Raw genomic sequence first — 20,977 nt, 5'->3', positions numbered from 1 at the left:
TTCCGTTTTTGATTTTTTAGATTTTTTTTAAACAAGTTATTTTCTTCATTTCACTTCACCAATTTTGACTATTTTTTGTATGGTTTCACCACCCCCAGGTGGTGAAGGCAGGAAACAACATCTCCACTTTGTTGATCCTCAACACTAGGGCCCCACAAGGGTGAGCGCACAGCCCCCTCCTGTACTCCCTGTTCACCCATGACTGCGTGGCCATGCACGCCTCCAACTCAATCATCAAGTTTGCAGATGACGCAACAGTAGTAGGCTTGATTACCAACAACGATGAGGTAGCCTACGGGGAGGAGGTGAGGGCACTCTGAGTGTGGTTTCAGCAAAACAACCTCTCACTCAACATCAACAAAACAAAGGAGATGATCGTGGACTTCAGGAAAGATCAGAGGGCGCACCCACCTATCCACATCGGACGTGACAGCAGTGGAGAATGTGGAAAGTTTTAAGTTCCTCGGCGTACACCACAGTGTGGTGAAGAAGGTGCAACAGTGCCTCTTCAACCTCAGGAGACTGAAGAAATGTGGCTTGTCACCTAAAACCTTCACAATCTTTTACATATGCACAATTGAGAGCATCCTGTCGGGCTGCATCACCGCCTGGTACGGCAACTGCACCGCCCACAACGGCAAGGCTCTCCAGAGGGTGGTACGGTCTGCACAAGCGCATCACCGGGGACAAACTACCTGCCCTCCAGGACACCTACAGCACCAGATGTCACAGGAAGGCCAAAAAGATCATCAAGGACAACAACCACCCGAGCCACTGTCTGTTCACCCCGCTAACATCCAGAAGGCGAGGTCAGTACAGGTGCATCAAAGCTGGGACCGAGAGACTGAAAAATAGCCGCTTTGGCCACTTTAATGAATAGATCACTAATCACTTTAATAATGTTTACATATCTTGCATTACTCATCCCATATGTATATACTGTATTTTTATAGCATCTATTGCATCTTGCGTATGCCGCTCGGTCATCGTTCATCCATATATTTTATATTTATATCTATATATTCTTATTCCATCCCTTTACTTAGATTTGTGTGTATTAGGTAGTTGTTGTGGAATTGTTAGATTACTTGTTAGATTTTCTGCACTGTCGGAACTAGAAGCACAAGCATTTCGCTACACTCACAATAACATCTGCTAACCATGTGTATGTGACCAATAACATTTGATTTGATTTGAGAGGCAATCCGTGTGCAGGAGATCTTCACCTCCTACTTTTTCGAAGAGGGTGCTGTTCCCTGGCAACACCATAGACTACACTATGCACAACTAAAGGCTTTTTTAAGAGCCATCCACACTGCAATAAGAGTATTCTTCCATTTACTTAGCTATGTCAACTGCAGTTATTCAATTCCCAGTTTCTCTCCATTTGATTTCTACTTCTCAGGTGGGGGTGCTGTTTAGGTAAGGTTGTGATGTCTGCACAAAAACAAAACAGGCTATTTTGAAAATATTGAAACTATTTTGAACAATTAGACACCCTATAACCCACACCTGTACACTCATGTATCAATCTGATTGATGGATTGTGTTGTGCAGTAAGCAGGCTGAGGTGTATAACTGTGGCTCTTTCCACCTTCAAAGAATAGGCAAGAGGGCCAATCATTATTTGTAGTATTACTAAAGTAGTACTACAAATAGAGATGCAGTAGTCCCAGAGTTAATGATCCAAGGTCAGTTTTGCATTTTACCTCCTGATGATTGATGCCTGACAGTGTTTGAATAAAGAAAAACAAGGCTTAAACATGCTCTCTCTTTCTCCATCTGTCTCTCGTCTACATGTTTGTTTTGATGTGAGAGAGGAGGCCAACCCCCAGTCCCGTCATCGCCACCTCACCCGCTCTTAAGATAACCTTCGGGCCGACTGGGAGCCCAAGTATCAAGTTTCAGGTAAGACCCAAGTGCAGACTGTGTTGACTGTGTTGGAAACAAGAGACAAAGGGCTGTGAGACATGGGTTTAGATCTAGACACATGAAAAGTAGAAAGTATACGGAGGGTAAAGGGCAACAGAGGATGAACAGCAGAGGGGCTATTGATTTTGGAGCAGGGGGGAAAGGTCTCGGCTACCGGGGGTGTAGCCGCGGGGCAATAGCGGCAAGCCAGCACATCCGGCTTAACCTCCTTGGGTACCGGTCCGTGTTGTGGAAGCGAAGTGGCTCGGGCCTTACTGAACCCCTCCCGGAGGTCCTGGTACTCCGCGGGTATGGCAGAGAGGTTCAGGGAAATTTCCAAGCCCCCAGGAAGACGTCCCGGGGCAGGCAGAGCTGATTTCAGGCAATGGGCGTGGCAGAATGGGCTCCAGCCCACAATGGCACCAGTAGACCAGTCAATTGAGGGATTGTGTCGCTGGATCCAATTAGCAGGAATTGGATCGTCTCGCTGTGGTTCCCCGACACTCGTAGGTTGATGGTGGTGGTATAGTGTGTGACCCAGCCTATAGAGCGCTTGTCCAGTGCTCTAACATCCATGGGAATGGAGAGGGGTTGAGTGGGGATGCCCAGCTCAGACACCAGGGTAACGTCCATAAGACTAATTTCGGCCCCCGAGTCGATGAGTATCTGGAGAGACTTGGACTGATTGCCCCACAGCAGGGTGGCATGGAGAGGGCCGAGTAGGGGGAGAAGCAACATTATCTTTAAGACCCACCAGAGTACTCATTTCTACCAATGAGATAGGTCTCTTGAAGGGACAGGTAGACACATAATGACCGGTAGTACCGTAATACAGACAACTCTGGGTGTTAAGTCTGCATACGCGTTCAGCTGGAGACAGCCTAGCTCTGCAGAGCTGCAGCGGCTCGGGAAGGGGCAAATCGGCAGTCTTCGGAGGCTCTTGGAGGAACTCGGGTAAGCTTGGATCCTCTCGGGGACGAAGACGCCAGGGACTTCTGGAGACTGGGAAAATCACTTACATTTCTGTCAGCCATCTTTGCTGAAGAAAGTCTCCAGCCTTGGGTCGCATAGCATCAAATTCTTCATGGGAACCACTCGATATGAATGGAAATCACCAGCGGCGATGACCAATCATATCGAGTGGATCCTGTGACGAATTTGATGCTATGTAACCCAAGGCTAGAGACTTTCTTCAGCAAAGATGGTTGACAAAAATACTAGGATGAAAGCAAATATAAGTGATTATAACGTCATAACGAATCATGCAAAAAAATTTACAGTTGAGAGGAATATGTTCATTAATGTGGAGACAAACGCTTATGCATATTTTTTGTCATAAAGTTAATTTACAAAAATCGTATTTAGCAAGCTCGCTGACTAGCTAATATTAGCCAACTAGCTAGCTAGCTTTTTGGGTGTTGTGACATGAGTATAAATTGTAATTCCGGTTGTTTAATGTTTTAGGGACTCCTGAAGCAACCAACAAACCAGGCTGTCGTCTTGTGAAACAGTGGATGTAAAGAATCTAGCTAGCTAAATCATTTACAGCAAATGTAATGTACAATTTTGTAAGCTTTCCTTGCTGATATTTGCCATGCAATGCAACTGAAGTAACACAGCTAGCTAACTATTTTCTTGCTTATTGTGCAGTGGAGGATAAAAAAATACCTGTATGGCTATGGATATGTAGCTAGTTATGTAGCCGATATGCGTATGAACCCTAAAACGTTTGGTATATGTACATATTAGTTCAGAACCTAGCTATGAAGCTCAGCTATCATAGCCAGTTGTATCAACTTCAAAACAGTCTGAATTACATTAATGAAGCCTATGGATTGAGTAGAATATAATATAACTTTGTACCAAGGATGCAAGTCATATATAAATGTAATTATTACCATGCATGAGATCCCCCCATTGTAGCCTGTACGTTTAATGTATTCACTGATCATGTACTCTACCTTGGCAAATAAAGGTGCAGTTCAGGTATGAATGTCTGTGAGATAATTTTTCAGTCATTACCAATACCAGGAGTATCAACTTCCAGTCTTTGAATGATGCGGTGTCTGCATGTATGTATTACAATTATACACTTTAACAGTGTTTACCAATCCTGGTCCTGGGACATCAATGGTACACATTGTAACTATGCAATAGACTAGAAAATTGATTTAACTAGTTAAAGGCTTATTTGTAATTCATATATACAGAAATATAATTTTTTAAAACAGTACACTACACTTCCTATGCCTCATGTAAATACTCTAAAACCGGTTCATCTCAATATCTAATTTCCTTCATCTGCATCAATCTGATAAACACAGGTTAGGTGTAGTATTTAATCAAATCAGACTTAATTTGCACCAGTAGAGAATGTGTAACGCTTTATTGAAAGAAGTTCATTATCCAAGTGTTATAAATACATAATACATGCATTATAAATATTATAATTGTAATATTATATTATAAATACAAGTTGAATCTGTACTTCAGTGCACACCTGGTGTGCATTATAAAAACAGAGGAAGAAGGAGGAGGTGGAGAGGGAGGTGTAAAAGAAAGAAAGGGAAAGAGGTAAGAACAGAGGAGCAGGGAAGACAGCATATGATTGATGAATCACAGTGCTACACTAATATTCTCTCAGTTCATCACAAGTACATAATAATTTCTCTAATGTTGTCTCCTAACCAGCCTTGGGCTCCCAGTCGGCCCGAAGGTTATCTTTAGAGCGGGTGAAGTGGCAATGATGGGACCAGGGGTTGGCATTCTCTCTCACATCAAAACATACCTGCAGATGAGAGAAAGAGAGAGGGATAGCATGTTTAAGCCTTGTTTTTTATTTTATTCTAACACTGTCAGTCATCATAATCATCAGGAGGTGAAATGCAAAACTGACCTTGGATCATTAACTCTGGGACTACTACATGTAGCCAGTTCAGATGCGGGAGGGGTTCACCGACACAGCTGATTTAACCTAGAGGATTTAGGGAGAAGGGGGGAGAGGGATGAAGTGAAGGTGAGAGACCGTTATTGAGAAAATAAGGTAGTTAACGAGGCAGTGTTCAAGAGGAATCTGTGTGTGTTGCCTCATTTGGTGTCCATACTAAGTGGAGGCAGAGTACTTTATGCTGAAAAACATGCACATACACACAAGGACAAACAATATAGCGTAGTTATAGAAATAATGAATTGTCTTACTATTCTCCATGGTTGGCCCTCTTGCCTATTCTTTAAAGGTGGAAGGAACCACAGTTATACACTTGAGTCTGCTTATTGCACAACACAATCCATCAACCATATTGATACATCTGTGTAGGTGTGGGAGTCTAATTGTTCTAATTTTTTAAATAGCCTGTTTTTGTACAGACATCACACCCTTACCTAAACAGCACCCTCACCTGAGAAGTAGAAATCAAAGGGAGATAAACTGGGAATTGAGTAACTGCAGTTGACATAGCTAAGTAAATGGAAGAATACTCTTATTGCAATGTGGATGGCTCTTAAAAGAGCCTTTGGTTGTGCATAGTGTAGTCTATGGTGTTGCCAGGGAACAGCACCCTCTTTGAAGAAGTAGGAGGTGAAGAGCTCCCTTACACAGATTGCCTTTCTGGCTGCGTTGTTGGTCCCCATCCTTGAAACATCCTGCAGAGCAGCAGACATCTCCCCTAGTACACGGCAGCGAGCTGCAGGTCCCCTCCTGAAGTTATGCAGGACACAGGTAGCCTTCAGACGCCTGAATTCCCCCAGGAGGCAGTCCCAGATGGCCCTGGTCATCCAACCTTGCAGTGTCCTACATGGTGCCCTACATGGTAACTGTAGGCAATCATTTTGAAGGAATCTAGTTACAAGGTATCTGTAGGAATAATGTCATTGTTAGACTTTTACATCACCAGGTTATTGTGGATTGCTAAAGTATAATATCCCTTATAACAAATCATGATAACATTGGATAGATAAATGCATGTGCACACACATGTGCATGCAACAATAGCAGGATCATATCAAGGATAGCATCACAAATGAATACATACATACAACTTGAAGCTTGATGATGAGTAGATCATTTGAATCAGCTGTGTAGTGCTAAGGCAAAAACAAAAATGTGCACCCCTTTGAGTCTCCAGGACCAGGACTGAGAACCACTCCTCTTAAATGGGATCTCTTCATTTGCAGACTGGCTTTCACAGCTCTCTGTATCTGAGGACTGAAAATCTCACAAGAAACAGACTTCAATATACTCAAATTAGACCGCACTGAATATTATGTTACTATTATCTCCGTCTTCACTTCTAGGGACTGGAACTACATTAAAGTACCTGCCCTATCCAGAATAGCCTACTCTCTCACTTTGACAGTTGGGGCTGCTATCCTTTCACCCACCTCCATGGCTGTTAGCTAGCTACCTCTAAATGCATTTGGAGTTTTTTTTTTTACAGTGAATAATACATCAAGATAGCTAGCTGATATGAAGTTAGATAGCTGGTGATATTTAATTAACTTAGCCAGCTACCTATACAGTATGTGAAGTTGACTAGATAGCTAGCTAGCTACGTTAGCAGCTCCTTTGAATTAGCCTGCACTGTAGCTAGTTAGATAATAATACTTTTTTTTTTACATTTTCGAAATGTATTTACTTACTTGAATAGGTTCTCCTAGCATTTTGGACGATTGGAAACAGGGGAGCAAAGTTTGTTAGTCACCAGAGCGTTTTAGAGCATATTACTATTTACCTGCGAATAAATTCATGAAATGGAGAATGGATTAAACTATTTACCCATTTAATAACCAGACCTTCATACAACCTTGCTATGCTGAATTCTTGATGCACAATCGAACTTGCTGCTATATGATGCCATATGCTGCCAACATGCCCACAAGTGAGCCACTCTGGGTGGCCTAAGCAGCACGCGTGCTAGTGTACATGAGCCGTATTGTCAGGTGCGTCGTAAAAGCTACACCAAGCTATCATGCTCATCTTCTTTATTTATTATAAGAGAACACTTAAACAAAATATAAACTAACGCCAAACAACAGTTCTGTAAGGACACAAGCACTATACGAAAAACAACCACCCACAAAAACACAGGAAAAAACAGGCTGCCTAAGTATGGCTTCCAATTAGAGACAACGAAAGACACCTGCCTCTGATTGGAAGCCATACCTGGCCACACATAGAAAAAGGAACATAGAAATGGAAAACTAGAACCAAAATCCCCTAGAACCAAAAACCCCAAAACACACAAAACAAACACCCCCCTGCCACGCCCTGACCAACTATAATGACAAATAACCCCTTTTACTGGTCAGGACGTGACACGTATATAGTGTACACGGGCATTAAATGTCAATAGCTCTACAGTACGGTGCAAAACAAATTCGTTAGGATTTTCATCCATCCTCACATTAAATGCTGACATTTCTGTCAACAACTTACACAAGCAAAGGTCATGTAGAGGAGTAGGAAACTCATCTTCATTGACATTTTAGTGTTTGAATCTCAAATATTGCAAATGGCAGTATCTTTCTCATAATCTTCATAGCCTATAGGCTACTCCACGATCACATCAACATCATCATCATCAATCATCATCATCAATCATCAATATCAAATGCCATTTTTATTGGCTTGGCCAAAGCTTTTGATACGGTAGACCATTCCATTCTTGTGGGTATTGGAGTATTGGTGTCTCTGAGGGATTTTTGGCCTGGTTTGCTAACTACCTCTCTCAAAGAGTGCAGTGTATAAAGTCAGAAAATCTGCTGTGTCAGACACTGCCTGTCACCAAGGGAGTACCCCAAGGCTCAATCCTAGGCCCAAATCTCTTTTCAACCTACATGAACAACATAGCTCAGGCAGTAGGAAGCTCTCTCATCCATTTATATACAGATGATACAGTCATACTCAGTTGGCCCCTTCCCGGATTTTGTGTTAAATGCTCTACTACAAAGCTTTCTTAGTGTCCAACAAGCTTTCTCTACCCTTAACCTTGTTCTAAACACCTCCAAAACATAAGTAATGTGGTTTGGTAAGAAGAATGCTCTTCTCCCCACAGGTGTGATTACTACCTCTGAGGGTTTAGAGCTTGAGGTAGTCACGAGCTGCAACAAATACAATACTCAAACTCAGACAGTTTTATCTCAATCTCCTCATTCAAAGACTTAATCATGGGCACTCTTACTGACAGTTGTGGCTGCTTTGCGTGATGTATTGTTTTCTCTACCTTCTTGTCCTTTGTGCTGTTGTCTGTGCTCAATAATGTTTGTACCATGTTGTGTTGCTACCATGTTGTTGTAATGTTGTGTTGCTACCATGCTGTGTTGTCATGTGTTACTGCCTTGCTATGTTGTTGTTTTAGGTCTCTCTTACGTAGTGTTGTGTTGTCTCTCTTGTTCTGATGTGTGTTTTGTCTTAATATATATATATATATATATAAAAGAAAAAAAGAATATATATATATATATATATATATATAAAAAGAATATATATATATATATATATATATATATATTCTTTTTTTCTTTTTAATCCCAGCCCCCGTCCCCACAGGAGGCCTTTGGCCTTTTGGTAGGCCGTCATTGTAAATAAGAATTTGTTCTTAACTGACTTGCCTTGTTAAATAAAGATTAAATAAATACAAAATTAAAAAATAGCCTATATGTAAATGTAGCATATGAAAATAATTGACTTATGAGAAAAGCATATTCATTTCTTCATGTTGTTATGTTTCTCATGTTGGGGGCAGTATAGAGCTGATTTCTTGCATTTCAGAGAATGGATAAAAGACCTCAATGAAGAAAAAAAAGTCCTCTTTTGTCACCTGTGTGAAGCTAGCCACAATAATGATTGTTCACGATAGTGGCTTTTGCGGTTCTCCTTCACAATAAAGGCCCCTCAATGAAAGTCATACAAACGGATACAAATTGTGGAACCATACCATATTTGGACTAGAAAACCCGAAACAGGCTTGGAATGTGAATAATTGTGTTCTGTGGGTAACACTGAGTTGACTCATACCCCATTTATTCCACAATCCATAGATAAGGCTGTACAGTGCAATATGAAGGTTAATACACACAATAGGCTGGATAGGAAGGTAGTTCCCCACAGTCAAAGTCCCACAATAAGAGCTACGACGCTAATATTTGCGTAAACTCATCACAATTTTGTTCTATGGGTGTCACTGTGTCGACTAATACCCCATTTCATGGATCCCCAATCCAAAGGTGTGAAATACAGTGAGCTCCAAAAGTATTGGGACGGTGACACATTTTTTTCTGTTTTGGCTTTGCACTCCAGCAATTTGGATTTGAAATGATACAATAATTATGAGGTTAAAGCGCAGACTGTCAGCATTAATTTGAGGATATTTTCATTATTTTGGAACCAAATACTTAACTTTTTAATACTTTAATACACATATAAGTGAATTTGTCCCAAAACTTTTAGTCCCATAAAATGGTGAGACTGTGTACAAAAAGTGCTATAATTGCTAAATGGTTCACCCGATATGGATGAAGATACCCTCAAATTAAAGCTGACAGTCTACACTTTAACCTCTGAGTGATTGTATCATTTAAAATCCAAAGTGCTGGAGTAGAGAGCCAAAACAACAAAACATGTGTCACTGTCCAAATACTTTTGTAGCCCCCAATGCAATTGAAGTTTAATACATCAGTGAGATTTCAACAGATTTTTGAATGTCAAATTAACTAATTATTGTCTTTTGTTGAATTTATATAATAACATTATAACCTTGTTTAGCATTATCTAGTCCAAATATGGCATGATTCCACTATTTGTATCTGTTTGCTTCACTTCCACTTGGGGACTTTTATTTTTTGCAGGCAAACTGTAAATTCCACTTGTGGCTAATCGTTATTGTGGTTAGCGTCACATAGGTTTTATTGTCCATGCCTAGCGTCATGGAAATAGTTACTTTGTTACAGAACGTATAGGAATAACCTCCAAGAAATAGTCTATGCTTTGCTTTAATCGCAGACCCTAATAATTTGCTAATAATGCTTCATCTTTTTTGTATTGAAGGAAACAGATCAAGATACACAAGAACCTGTTTAGCGGGGGAAATGGAGCAAGTCCAAGGAATGTCGATCAAGACCAGAATGCACTAGTCTGGGATATCATTACTCATCTCTCTCCGCGCTGAATGGTTTCTTCCACCCGGGGCACTTTGTCTTTGTGCTGGAAACAAAATATTTTGATAATGTTTGACCACGTCGGTGGGATGTACAGCAAGTCTGTGTTCGAGGACGTTATCACGCAAGGATAACAATCAAACTATTCTTCAGGATTACAACGAATAGACGAATGTTTGCAATTGCGTCTTGGTGAAAACGAGTTTTCGGATGAACCGGTGTGTCATTGCTGGTGTGATGCATGGACTGAGGAGTTACAAGTTGCGATAGCCAACAAGTTAAATTGCAGTTTCAAGTATCGAAGGTAAAGCTTGGATATCCTCAATAGAAACAAAGAAAACGTTTAGGCTAATGGGACATAAGGCTATCGATAGGAATATGGTATTGATGTAGTAGGCAGTGGGTGCATGGCATGTGGTATTAAGCAATTTATCCAGTTTGGAATTGATATTTGCAGTAAGAATACCAAAGTAAATAGCCCATATTCCTTGTTAATTGTATGTGTACAGGAATGGATTCTCACAACCACTGAAAACCATTTGCAATTCGATGTTACTGCTTTTGTATGCAGTCCACAGGCCTACTAAAAAGATGGACAAGATTCTTGGCACAGTATAGAAAACAACCCCGGACACTTGTGTAATCGAGTCGTAGATATACGCAGCTTGATACTGCACTAGATGTTTTTTTGGGGAGTAAAACCAGATATAGCACTAAGGTTATTATCGTGTTATAGTGCATGAGCACAGCTCAGTATTTATGCCATTTGACAGTTGTTGTGGCATTCCAGCACAATACCATTAGATTTACATAACTCTTTCACACCATTTCTTATTGATTCAAACAAGTGTTGGGTGACTACAGTTGAAATGAGCTGAAATAGTAGGGCTTTAGTTCAACAATTTAGACATCACCTATTTGCGTGTTAAAATGTTGTGCTCAAGGGTAGCAGCGTCACAATGGTTTTAGGCGGCGTGTGCATATGATTTTCATCAGAGAGTCAAAATGTCGATGAAAGGCAAGGCACTCTACACTTTCCAAAGTGAAAACAAAGAGGAGATCAGCATACAGGAGAATGAGGAACTGGTTATCTTTGACGATAACTCTGTAGATGGCTGGTTACAAGGGGAGAACAGTAAAGGACAGAGAGGTCTCTTCCCGGCCTCTTACGTGGAAGTAATCCGCCCTCGTTCCAACTCCAACCTGACAGACTGCTCCATAAGCCCGGTGGGTTCTCCAGGCAATGACTCCTCATATTTCCCCTCCGCCCCAAACACGCCCTTTCTCATGCAACAAGGTTACTATGACGACGATGATGATGACTGGGATGATTGGGATGACAGTTCCACAGTGGTGGACGATGATGGCCGCAGTGGCGCAAATGGACATTCCCATCAGAGCCCCCACTCCAACAACCCCAATGTCCACTATCGAGCCAAACCTTACATGGAGAGGCAGGACAGCATCTCCAGCTCGCGGAAGGGCAGTATGGTGGGCAGGAACTTGAACCGATTCTCCAGCTTTGTCCGCTCAGGAGTGGAAGCTTTTGTGTTGGGCGATGTGCCCATGAACGCTAAGATAGCGGAGTCGTACACCATTGAGATGGGCCCCAAAGGGCCTCAATGGAAAGAAAGCCCCACACCTTTCTCTTGCTCCATCGAGGACCCTACCAAGCAGACCAAGTTCAAAGGCATCAAGACCTACATATCGTACCGAGTGACCCCAAGCCACAATGCGAGGCCTGTGTACCGGCGTTACAAGCACTTCGACTGGTTGTACAACCGTCTACTGCACAAGTTCACCGTCATCTCCGTGCCCCACCTGCCCGAGAAACAGGCAACAGGGCGCTTCGAAGAGGACTTCATCGAGAAGCGCAAGAGGCGGCTAATCCTCTGGATGGACCACATGACCAGCCACCCGGTCCTGTCGCAGTACGAGGGCTTCGAGCACTTCCTCATGTGCGCCGACGACAAGCAGTGGAAGCTGGGCAAACGGCGTGCAGAGAAGGACGAGATGATGGGCGCGAACTTCATGCTCACCTTCCAGATCCCAAATGAGCACCAGGACCTGCAGGATGTGGAGGAACGTGTGGACTCCTTCAAGTCCTTTGCCAAGAAAATGGATGACAGCGTCATGCAGCTTACGCATGTGACCTCAGAACTGGTGCGGAAGCACCTCGGAGGCTTCCGAAAGGAATTTCAGCGGCTGGGGAACGCCTTCCAGAACGTCAGTCAGGCATTCATGCTGGACCCTCCCCACTGCTCGGACGCCCTCAACACCGCCATCTCCCACACGGGACGTACTTACGAGAACATTGGGGAAATGTTTGCGGAGCAACCTAAGTATGACCTCTTCCACATGCTGGACAAACTGTCACTCTACCAGGGCCTACTCGCCAACTTCCCGGACATTATTCATCTACAGAAAGGTAATGTACACTCCCCTTATCATGTGCTCATTAGTGTTAGACCTAGAGTCTAATAGCTTGTCCTAGAGATGAATCTTCAACTCATTGCATTGCGTCACATGGAAACAAAGCCTCAGTATCACTCTTGTGATAACTGTTATAACTAAGTTTGGCCCATATTGATATGTTATAAGTGATCATGCATTACCACAACAGCTGGCAAATCAGTAGGGCAACTCTTACGAAGCACTGACAGATAGCGGTCCAGAATTCTATAAACTAATTATTTCCGGTCGCCATACAACACATCTGTTGTTAATCACATTGACAGGAGGAAAAATGGAAAAGTGGAAAAAATGTGACACCGCTGTTAGAATCATTCAACGTTCATCGTTAAGATTTGATTCCAAATGTACAGTGGTTCATTACTGGATGACATTCAGCCATCTTCTTACTCAGAAATCAAGGGTTCCTTGATTGATGGACGCTGACAGTTCTATCAAACATGTCTTTGAGTTCTTCTCAAACGGTCTCTCTTAAATTCCGACCAGTTCTACTACTCTGTCACTATGGTAAATGGAAAGAATTTAAGTACCCCCATGCCATTCCTTAGCTGCATGTAGAGGAACTTTCAACACTGTGTACAGTGGTACTAAAGTACTCAATCACACTGTACATTTTAAAGTCCACTGGGTTTTCAAATAATTGTGTAACATCCGCTACTTCCTCTCATTAAAAACACCAGTGCAGGGAAGGCTGGAAGAAAGTTCCATCACATCAACAGAGGAACAGCTATCTTGTAAGCATTCCATCTTTGATAGTACACATCCACTACCACCAGATACACCATTTTCAAAAAGATAAAACTGCTTTGAAGTTCCTTGCAATGTAGGGCTGGGCGATATTTTTCAAATGTTTGTCGGTATGATGATATTTGAGGGTATTTTATGTTTTTGAATAATAAAAGTTCTAAATTTGCTTTATGAGTTGTGCGTGACCCTAGGGTGGCAACCCATACATTCTAAGTGATTTATATTGACCTTATATTCTTTGGCTACATTAAATGTTTTTTTTTTCTCTTACTTCATGTAGATAACATTCATCTCTGATTTAGAAGATACTGTTGCACAAACAACATGCTGATTTAGGCCTACACCAGCACTGGTATCAGGCGATATTAGCTAGCTATGTTTGCTCTCAGTAAATCAAGGATATTCAACTATATTCTTATGGGGGCCAGATATAAAAAAGGTTATATACAGGGGGGCCAGACATTTTCTACATGGGATTACTTTACCTAAGACCGGGTATAAAAAAACTATGCACAAACACAATTATAATCTTATAAAGCACTTTTATTAAAATTAAATGTCGCTAAAAGTTCATTTTAAGGGCTTTAAGATTAGCATAATTCAGTGTATCAAATTGTTTAAATAATGGAACACATTTGTACTTATAACACAGTTGAACAGCATCACATTAATTTCCACTCTCTTGTCTGTTTCAAATACATAGCTTCATCATTTGTTTTATTTACACATAGGAAACCTTTTTATGCATGGCATATCTCAGTTGACCAGCATCACATTCTGTTCTATGTTCTATTTCTTTATTATTTCATCATCTCTGTCTTGTTGTGTTGTCTTTTTACACATAGAAACCTTTTATGCATGGCATATCTCAGTTGACTATCTTTTGTGGAGAAGTTACTCTCTGTGGGGACTTAAACTCACCAAATCTTATTGCAAAGTTAGATTTCAGTTTATCTAAAAACTCTGACATCACCAGAGTGATCTGTACTGAGGATGACTGAATGTACAGTTGAAGTCGGAAGTTTTCATACACTTTAGCCAAATACATTTAAACTCCGTTTTTTTTTTTTTACAATTCCTGACATTTAATCCTAGTAAAAATTCCCTGTTTTTGGTCAGTTAGGATCACCACTTTTATTTTATGAAAGTGAAATGTCAGAATAATAGTCGAGAGAAGGATTTATTTCAGCTTTTATTTCTTTCATCACATTCCCAGTAGGTCAGGAGTTTACATACACTAAATTGACCATGCGATTATGTTAGGTCAGCGCCTAGCCACAAAAAAACATACAGCCATTTTCCAAAGAAGGAGAGGTGTCACAAAAGTCAGAAATAGCATTAAAATGAATCACTAACCTTTGATGATCTTCATCCGGTGGCACTCCCAGGACTCCATGTTAGACAATAAATGTTTGTTTTGTTCGATAAAGTTAATCTTTATGTCCAAAACCCTCATTTGAAATTGGCGTGTTATGTTCAGAAATGCATTGTCTCAAACAAACATCCGGTGAAAATGCAGAGAGCCACATCAAATTACAGAAATACTCATCATAAACATTTATATAAGATACAAGTGTTATACATACGATTCAAGATACACTTCTTGTTAATCCAGCTGCTGTGTCCGATTTCAAAAAGGCTTTACGGCTAAAGCACACCATGCGATTATGTTAGGTCAGCGCCTAGCCACAAAAACCATACAGCCATTTTCCAACCAAGGAGAGGTGTCACAAAAGTCAGAAATAGCATTAAAATGAATCACTTACCTTTGATGATCTTCATCTGATGGCACTCCCAGGTCTCCATGTTAGACAATAAATGTTCGTTTTGTTCAATAAAGTTAATCTTTATGTCCAAATACCTCCTTTTTGTTCATGCGTTTAGTTTACTATTCCAAATGTACAAGGCGCAGGCGCTAAGTCCAGACGAAAAGTCAAAAAAGTTCCATTACAGTTTGTAGAAACATGTCAAACGATGTATAGAATCATTCTTTAGGATGTTTTTATCATAAATCTTCAATAATATTCCAACCGGACAATTCCTTTGTCTTTAAAAATGAAAGGGAACAGAGCTCGTGCTCACGGCCGTGCGCGTGACTAAACTAAAGGCTTTCAGCCAGACCACTGGTTCCAACAGCTCTTATTCGCTCCCCTTTTACAATAGAAGCCTGAAACAAAGACTGTTGACATCTAGTGGAAGCCTTAGGAAGTGCAATCTGACCCCACAGACACTGGATATTCAATAGGCATTCACTTGAAAACTACAAACCTCAGAATTCCCACTTCCTGGTTGGATTTTTCTCAGGATTTCGCCTGCCATATGAGTTCTGTTATACCCACATACATTATTTTAACAGTTTTGGAAACTTTAGAGTGTTTTCTATCCAAATCTACTAATTATATGCATATTCTAGCTTCTGGGCCTGAGTAACAGGCAGTTTACTCTGGGCACGCTTTTCATCCAAACTTCCCAATGCTGCCCCCTATCCATAAAGAGTTGTTAATCGGATAAAGTTTATGATTTCCATTAAGCGCAAAGTATGCTCTGGTGTATCGGGCAGTGTAGTGATCTCATCTGCAGTGAATAGCTGAATAGCCCTGACATACATTTATTAGCTAGTTAGCTAGCTAGCCAGCTAACTAGCGATGAGCATTAGGGGTGAACACGATTTATTCTGGCTACTACTTGCTAAAAAAAGACAAACTAGCTGTTTGCAGACAGTAAGACACAAACTAATAGTGTAATGGTAGAATGCTTGTGGATTTATGTTAAGAAGCAGAGTTGAAAGCAGCATCATTGTCGTCAACATATTGTTGCATCTGCTGCATTGGCCAAGCAGACTGAAGAGTGAATGGTTGGCAACGGATCTCATGGTTGAGCAAGAACAACTTCGCTCCTTGAGTGACAGGGGGTGCGGCTTGGTGAGAGAGAAGGAGAGAGATGACTCAAGTAGCGTAGTAAACTATAAAAATGTACAGGTGTATCACATTTAATATTGATGGGGCAAATATATTGATACAGTTACATATCGGGATATTATTTTTGACGATATATCGAATCATTTGGACAATATTGCAATATATGTTTTTGCGCTAGTTGACTGTACCTGCACCAAAACTCCAGTATTTTTCCTTCGTAGCTTGTTCTGTATCTTTTTAAATAGGGAGCCAATTCAGCACTTTTATTTCCATGACCGCTTTCTCATGACCGCTTTCTCATGACCGCTTTCTCATGACTGTCTCTTGTCCCTCGGCAGCAGACAAATATGACCCGTTTCAGGAAGCTAGGCGTATGTCGCGGGTCACTACTTGACAGTAGAGCCGTTTGAACATAAACTTTTTTTTTATCAAAACGTTCTCGAACATGTGAACTTTCATGTGCCTTAATAACAAACTTGTTATTAAATACGAATAAAATTGTTAAATTACGAGCCTAGTTGGTTTAGCCACAGAAAAAGGAAGCAACCTTCCTGCTAACCATGATTGGCTGAGATAATGAGTGGGCTGGACATGCCGAGATGAGTTTGGATTGGTCTGCCATATAGCACGCTTCTGTCGATTATTTACAAAATAGTCAAAATTGCTGGAGTGAAATGAAAAAAATAACTTGTTTAAAAAAATGTGAACCCCCCATATGGTGTGTGCATATGTATTCACCCCTTTGCTATGAAGCCCCTAAATAAGATCTGGTGCAACCAATTACCTTCGGAAGTCACATAATTAGTTAAATAAAGTCCACCTGTGTGAAATCTAAGTGTCACATGATCTGTCACATGATCTCAGTATATATACACCTGTTCTGAATGGCCCCAGAGTCTGCAACACCACTAAGCAAGGGGCACCATCAAGCAAGCGGAACCATTAAAACCAATGAGCTCTCCAAACAGGTCAGGGACAAAGTTGTGGAGAAGTACAGATCAGGGTTTGGTTATAAAAAAAATATCAGAAACTTTGAACATCCCACGGAGCACCATTAAATCCACTCTTAAAAAATGGAAAGAACATGGCACCACAACAAACCTGCCAAGAGAGGGCCTTCCACCAAAACTCACGGACCAGGCCAGGAGGGCATTAATCAGAGCGGCAACAAAGAGACCAAAGATAACCCTGAAGCGGAGATTGGAGTATCTGTCCATAGGACCACTTTAAGCCATACACTCCACAGAGCTGGGCTTTACGGAAGAGTGGCCAGAAAAAAGCCATTGCTTAAAGAACAAAATAAGCAAACATGTTTGGTGTTTGTCAGAAGGCATGTGGGAGACTCCCCAAACATATGGGAAGGCACTCTGGTCAGATGAGACTAAAATTGAGCTTTTTGGCCATCAAAGATAACGCTATGTCTGGCACAAACCCAACACCTCTCATCACCCCGAGAACATACCCTCGTAAAACTGACCATCCTACCAATCCTCGACTTCGGCGATGTCATTTACAAAATAGCCTCCAATACCCTACTCAACAAGCTGGATGCAGTCTATCACAGTGCCATCCGTTTTGTCACCAAAGCCCCATATACTACCCACCACTGCGACCTGTACGCTCTCGTTGGCTGGCCTTCGCTTCATAATCGTCACCAAACACATTGGCTCCAGGCCATCTACAAGACCCTGCTAGGTAAAGTCCCCCCTTATCTCCGCTCACTGGTCACCATAGCAGCACCCACCTGTAGCACGTGCTCCAGCAGGTATATCTCTCTGGTCACCCCTAAAGCCAACTCCTCCTTTGGTCGTCTCTCCTTCCAGTTCTCTGCTGCCAATGACTGGAACGAACTACAAAAATCTCTGAAACTGGAAACACTTATCTCCCTCACTAGCTTTAAGCACCAGCTGTCAGAGCAGCTCACAGATCACTGCACCTGTACATAGCCCATCTATAATTTAGCCCAAACTACTACCTCTTCTCTACTGTATTTATTTATTTTATTTATTTTGCTCCTTTGCACCATATTATTTATATTTTAACTTTGAACTTTCTTCAAATAACAAATCTACCATTCCAGTGTTTTACTTGCTATACTGTATTTACTCTGCCACCATGGCCTTTTTTGCCTTTACCTCCCTTATCTCACATCATTTGCTCACATTGTATATAGTCTTATCTTTCTACTGTATCATTGATTGTATGTTGTTTTACTCCATGTGTAACTCTGTGTTTTTGTATGTTGTCGAACTGCTTTGCTTTATCTTGGCCAGGTCGCAATTGTAAATGAGAACTTGTTCTCAACTTGCCTACCTGGTTAAATAAAGGTAAAAAAAACAAAAAAAACACCATCCCCACAGTGAAGCATGATGGTGGCAGCTTCATGCTGTGTGGATGTTTTTCATCAGTAGGGACTGGGAAACTGGTCAGAATTGAAGGAATGATGGATGGCGCTAAATACAGGGAAATTCTTGAGGGAAACCTGTTTCAGTCTTCCAGAGATTTGAGCCTGGGATGGAGGTTCACCTTCCAGCAGGACAATGACCCTAAGCATAGTGCTAAAGCAACACTTGAGTGGTTTAAGGGGAAACATTTAAATGACCTTGGAATGGCCTCATCAAAACCCAGACCTCAATCCAATTGAGAATCTGTGGAGTGACTTAAAAATTGATGTACACCAGCTGAACCCATCCAACTTGAAGGAGCTGTAGCGGTTTTGCCTTGAAGAATGGGCAAAAATCCCAGTGGCTAGATGTGCCAAGCTTATAGATACATACCCCAAGAGACTAGCAGTTGTAGTTGCTACAGAAGGTGGCTACAAAGTATTGAGGAAGGGTGAATAGTTATACTTTTTTGTCTTATTTCTTGTTTGTTTCACAATAAAAAATATTTTGCACCTTCAAAGTGGTAGGCATGTTTGTAAATCAAATGATACAACCCCCCAAACAATACATTTTAATTCCAGGTTGTAAGGCAACAAAATAGGAAAAATGCCAAGGAGGGTGAATACTTTCGCAAGCCATTGTATGTCTAGGTAATCCTGTCTAACGCAGCTTTTAAAAAGAATGTATCGTGTAGTGAAACTGCGTAAATGTTGCTCTCCACTTTCTGGAGGACCAAGTTTTGAAATCAGTGAAATTTGAGTGTGATAGCTAAGGAGATCGAGAAAACACCTGTCTCCGGATTACATCTTCAAACTAAGGGCAACCATGGCATCTGACTGGAAACGCGTCCATCCATGAATGATGTATACGGGTAAAATAGTCTAGCTAGCTACATTTTCAGATATTACACATTTCTACGGGGTTTCATTTCAAGTTAGTGTACTGTTAGCTAGCTTGCTAACGTTAGCTGGCTGGCTCGCTAGCTAACGTTACGTGTATGATCTTATTATTCATATCTCGGAGCCATTTTCTTGGTTAGCTATAGCCTAATGTTAGCTAGCTAACATTGAACCTAGTTGGTTAGCTAGCTACCTGCAGATTCATGCAGGGCAGTACTGTCATGAGTTGGGATTATGGTTCATTGTTTACCTAGCTAGCTAGCAACATGTCTTAACAAAAGACTCCACTATGCAAGTAACCATTTCGGGTGAATTCGTAAATTCAGTCTGGCCATCAGAGCACTCTCGTCTTAGTGTGCCAGAGCGCAGAATAACTGAATTTACGAACGCTCAACACCCATAGAATATGGCCGGTGTCAGGAAACGTTGGCAAAAAAGCGTAATTAAAATGTTGCCTGCAGCACAGTTACCAACAGTCACAGTCACCAACGCTCTGGATAACATGAAAACAGCCTAACCAGCTCTGCTAGGGCGAGTCAAATGGTTAGAATGGGGTGTTCTGTCTTTTGTGTCTGGAAGTAGAAAGCAAGCAAGCCAATGTTAGTCAGTTAACTTGGGTGCTTGACTACCGTTGTGAGGTCAGAACGTTCTGATCAACCCTACTCACCGGCCAGAGCGTCCTGTGTGCGCTGTGATCGCTCCGAGAGTGAAACGCTCTGAATTTACGAACAGACAATCTGACAGCACATTTGCAGTCACCAACACTCTGGATAATATAACAGCCTAACCAGCTCTGCTAGGGTGAGTTATGTTCAGTGAGCTGTTCTCTCATTTGTGTCTGGAAGTAGCTAGCAAGTTGGCTTGGGTGCTTGACTGCTGTTGTTGGTACAGAACGCTTGGATCAACCCTTAAAGAGATGGGTGGGGCTAAAGCTTAAGAGGGTGTGAACGATGCTGAATGGGTGTAGACAAGAAGGGCTCTCCAGTAGTAGTACCAAAATATTCAAAGGCCATTTTCTCAAACGTTTATCAACTTTCAAAGCAGAATTACTTTCCCATTGTTCCTCAACTGTAGTGTATGATATACCATTTTGTCACTGAGTCTCTACTATTATCTAATGTAAAAAAACAACACAATTTCAATTTTTGATACGTAAGACCGATTGAGCCAGTCGGTCACAAATGGTAAGCAATATGTTTGGAACATTGAATCTTAATAAAATCACAGTATCGAATTTAAATTCGGAAAGTATTCAGACCCCTTGACTTTTTCCACATTTTGTTACCTTACAGCCTTATTCTAAAACTGATTTAAATAGTTTTTTCCCCCTCATCAATCTACACACAAAACCCCATAATGACAAATCAAAAACAGGTTTTTAGACATTTTTGCTGATTTATTCAAAATACAAATCATGTCCAATCAATTAAATTTACCACAGGTGGACTCCAATTAAGCTGTAGAAATATCTCAAGGATGATCAGTGGAAACA

At 41.3% G+C, this 20,977-nt stretch overlaps 1 protein-coding gene across 1 annotated transcript in view; it reads left to right on the top strand.

The window, feature by feature from the left end:
- Positions 1 to 9,805: 9,805 nt before the first annotated feature.
- snx33 (sorting nexin 33) overlaps positions 9,806 to 20,977 on the top strand; it is a 46,306-nt gene continuing 35,134 nt past the window's right edge. The window contains exon 1 of the mRNA XM_014124059.3: positions 9,806 to 12,493. Within this exon, the coding sequence (XP_013979534.2) occupies positions 11,071 to 12,493 (1,423 nt within the window). The 5' untranslated portion in view covers positions 9,806 to 11,070. The remainder of the gene's footprint in view (positions 12,494 to 20,977) is intronic.

This window comes from Salmo salar, chromosome 10 (genome assembly GCF_965601325.2).
Source record: "Salmo salar chromosome 10, fSalSal1, whole genome shotgun sequence".
NCBI lineage: Eukaryota > Metazoa > Chordata > Actinopteri > Salmoniformes > Salmonidae > Salmo > Salmo salar.
This window is presented reverse-complemented; position numbering and strand designations above follow the sequence as displayed.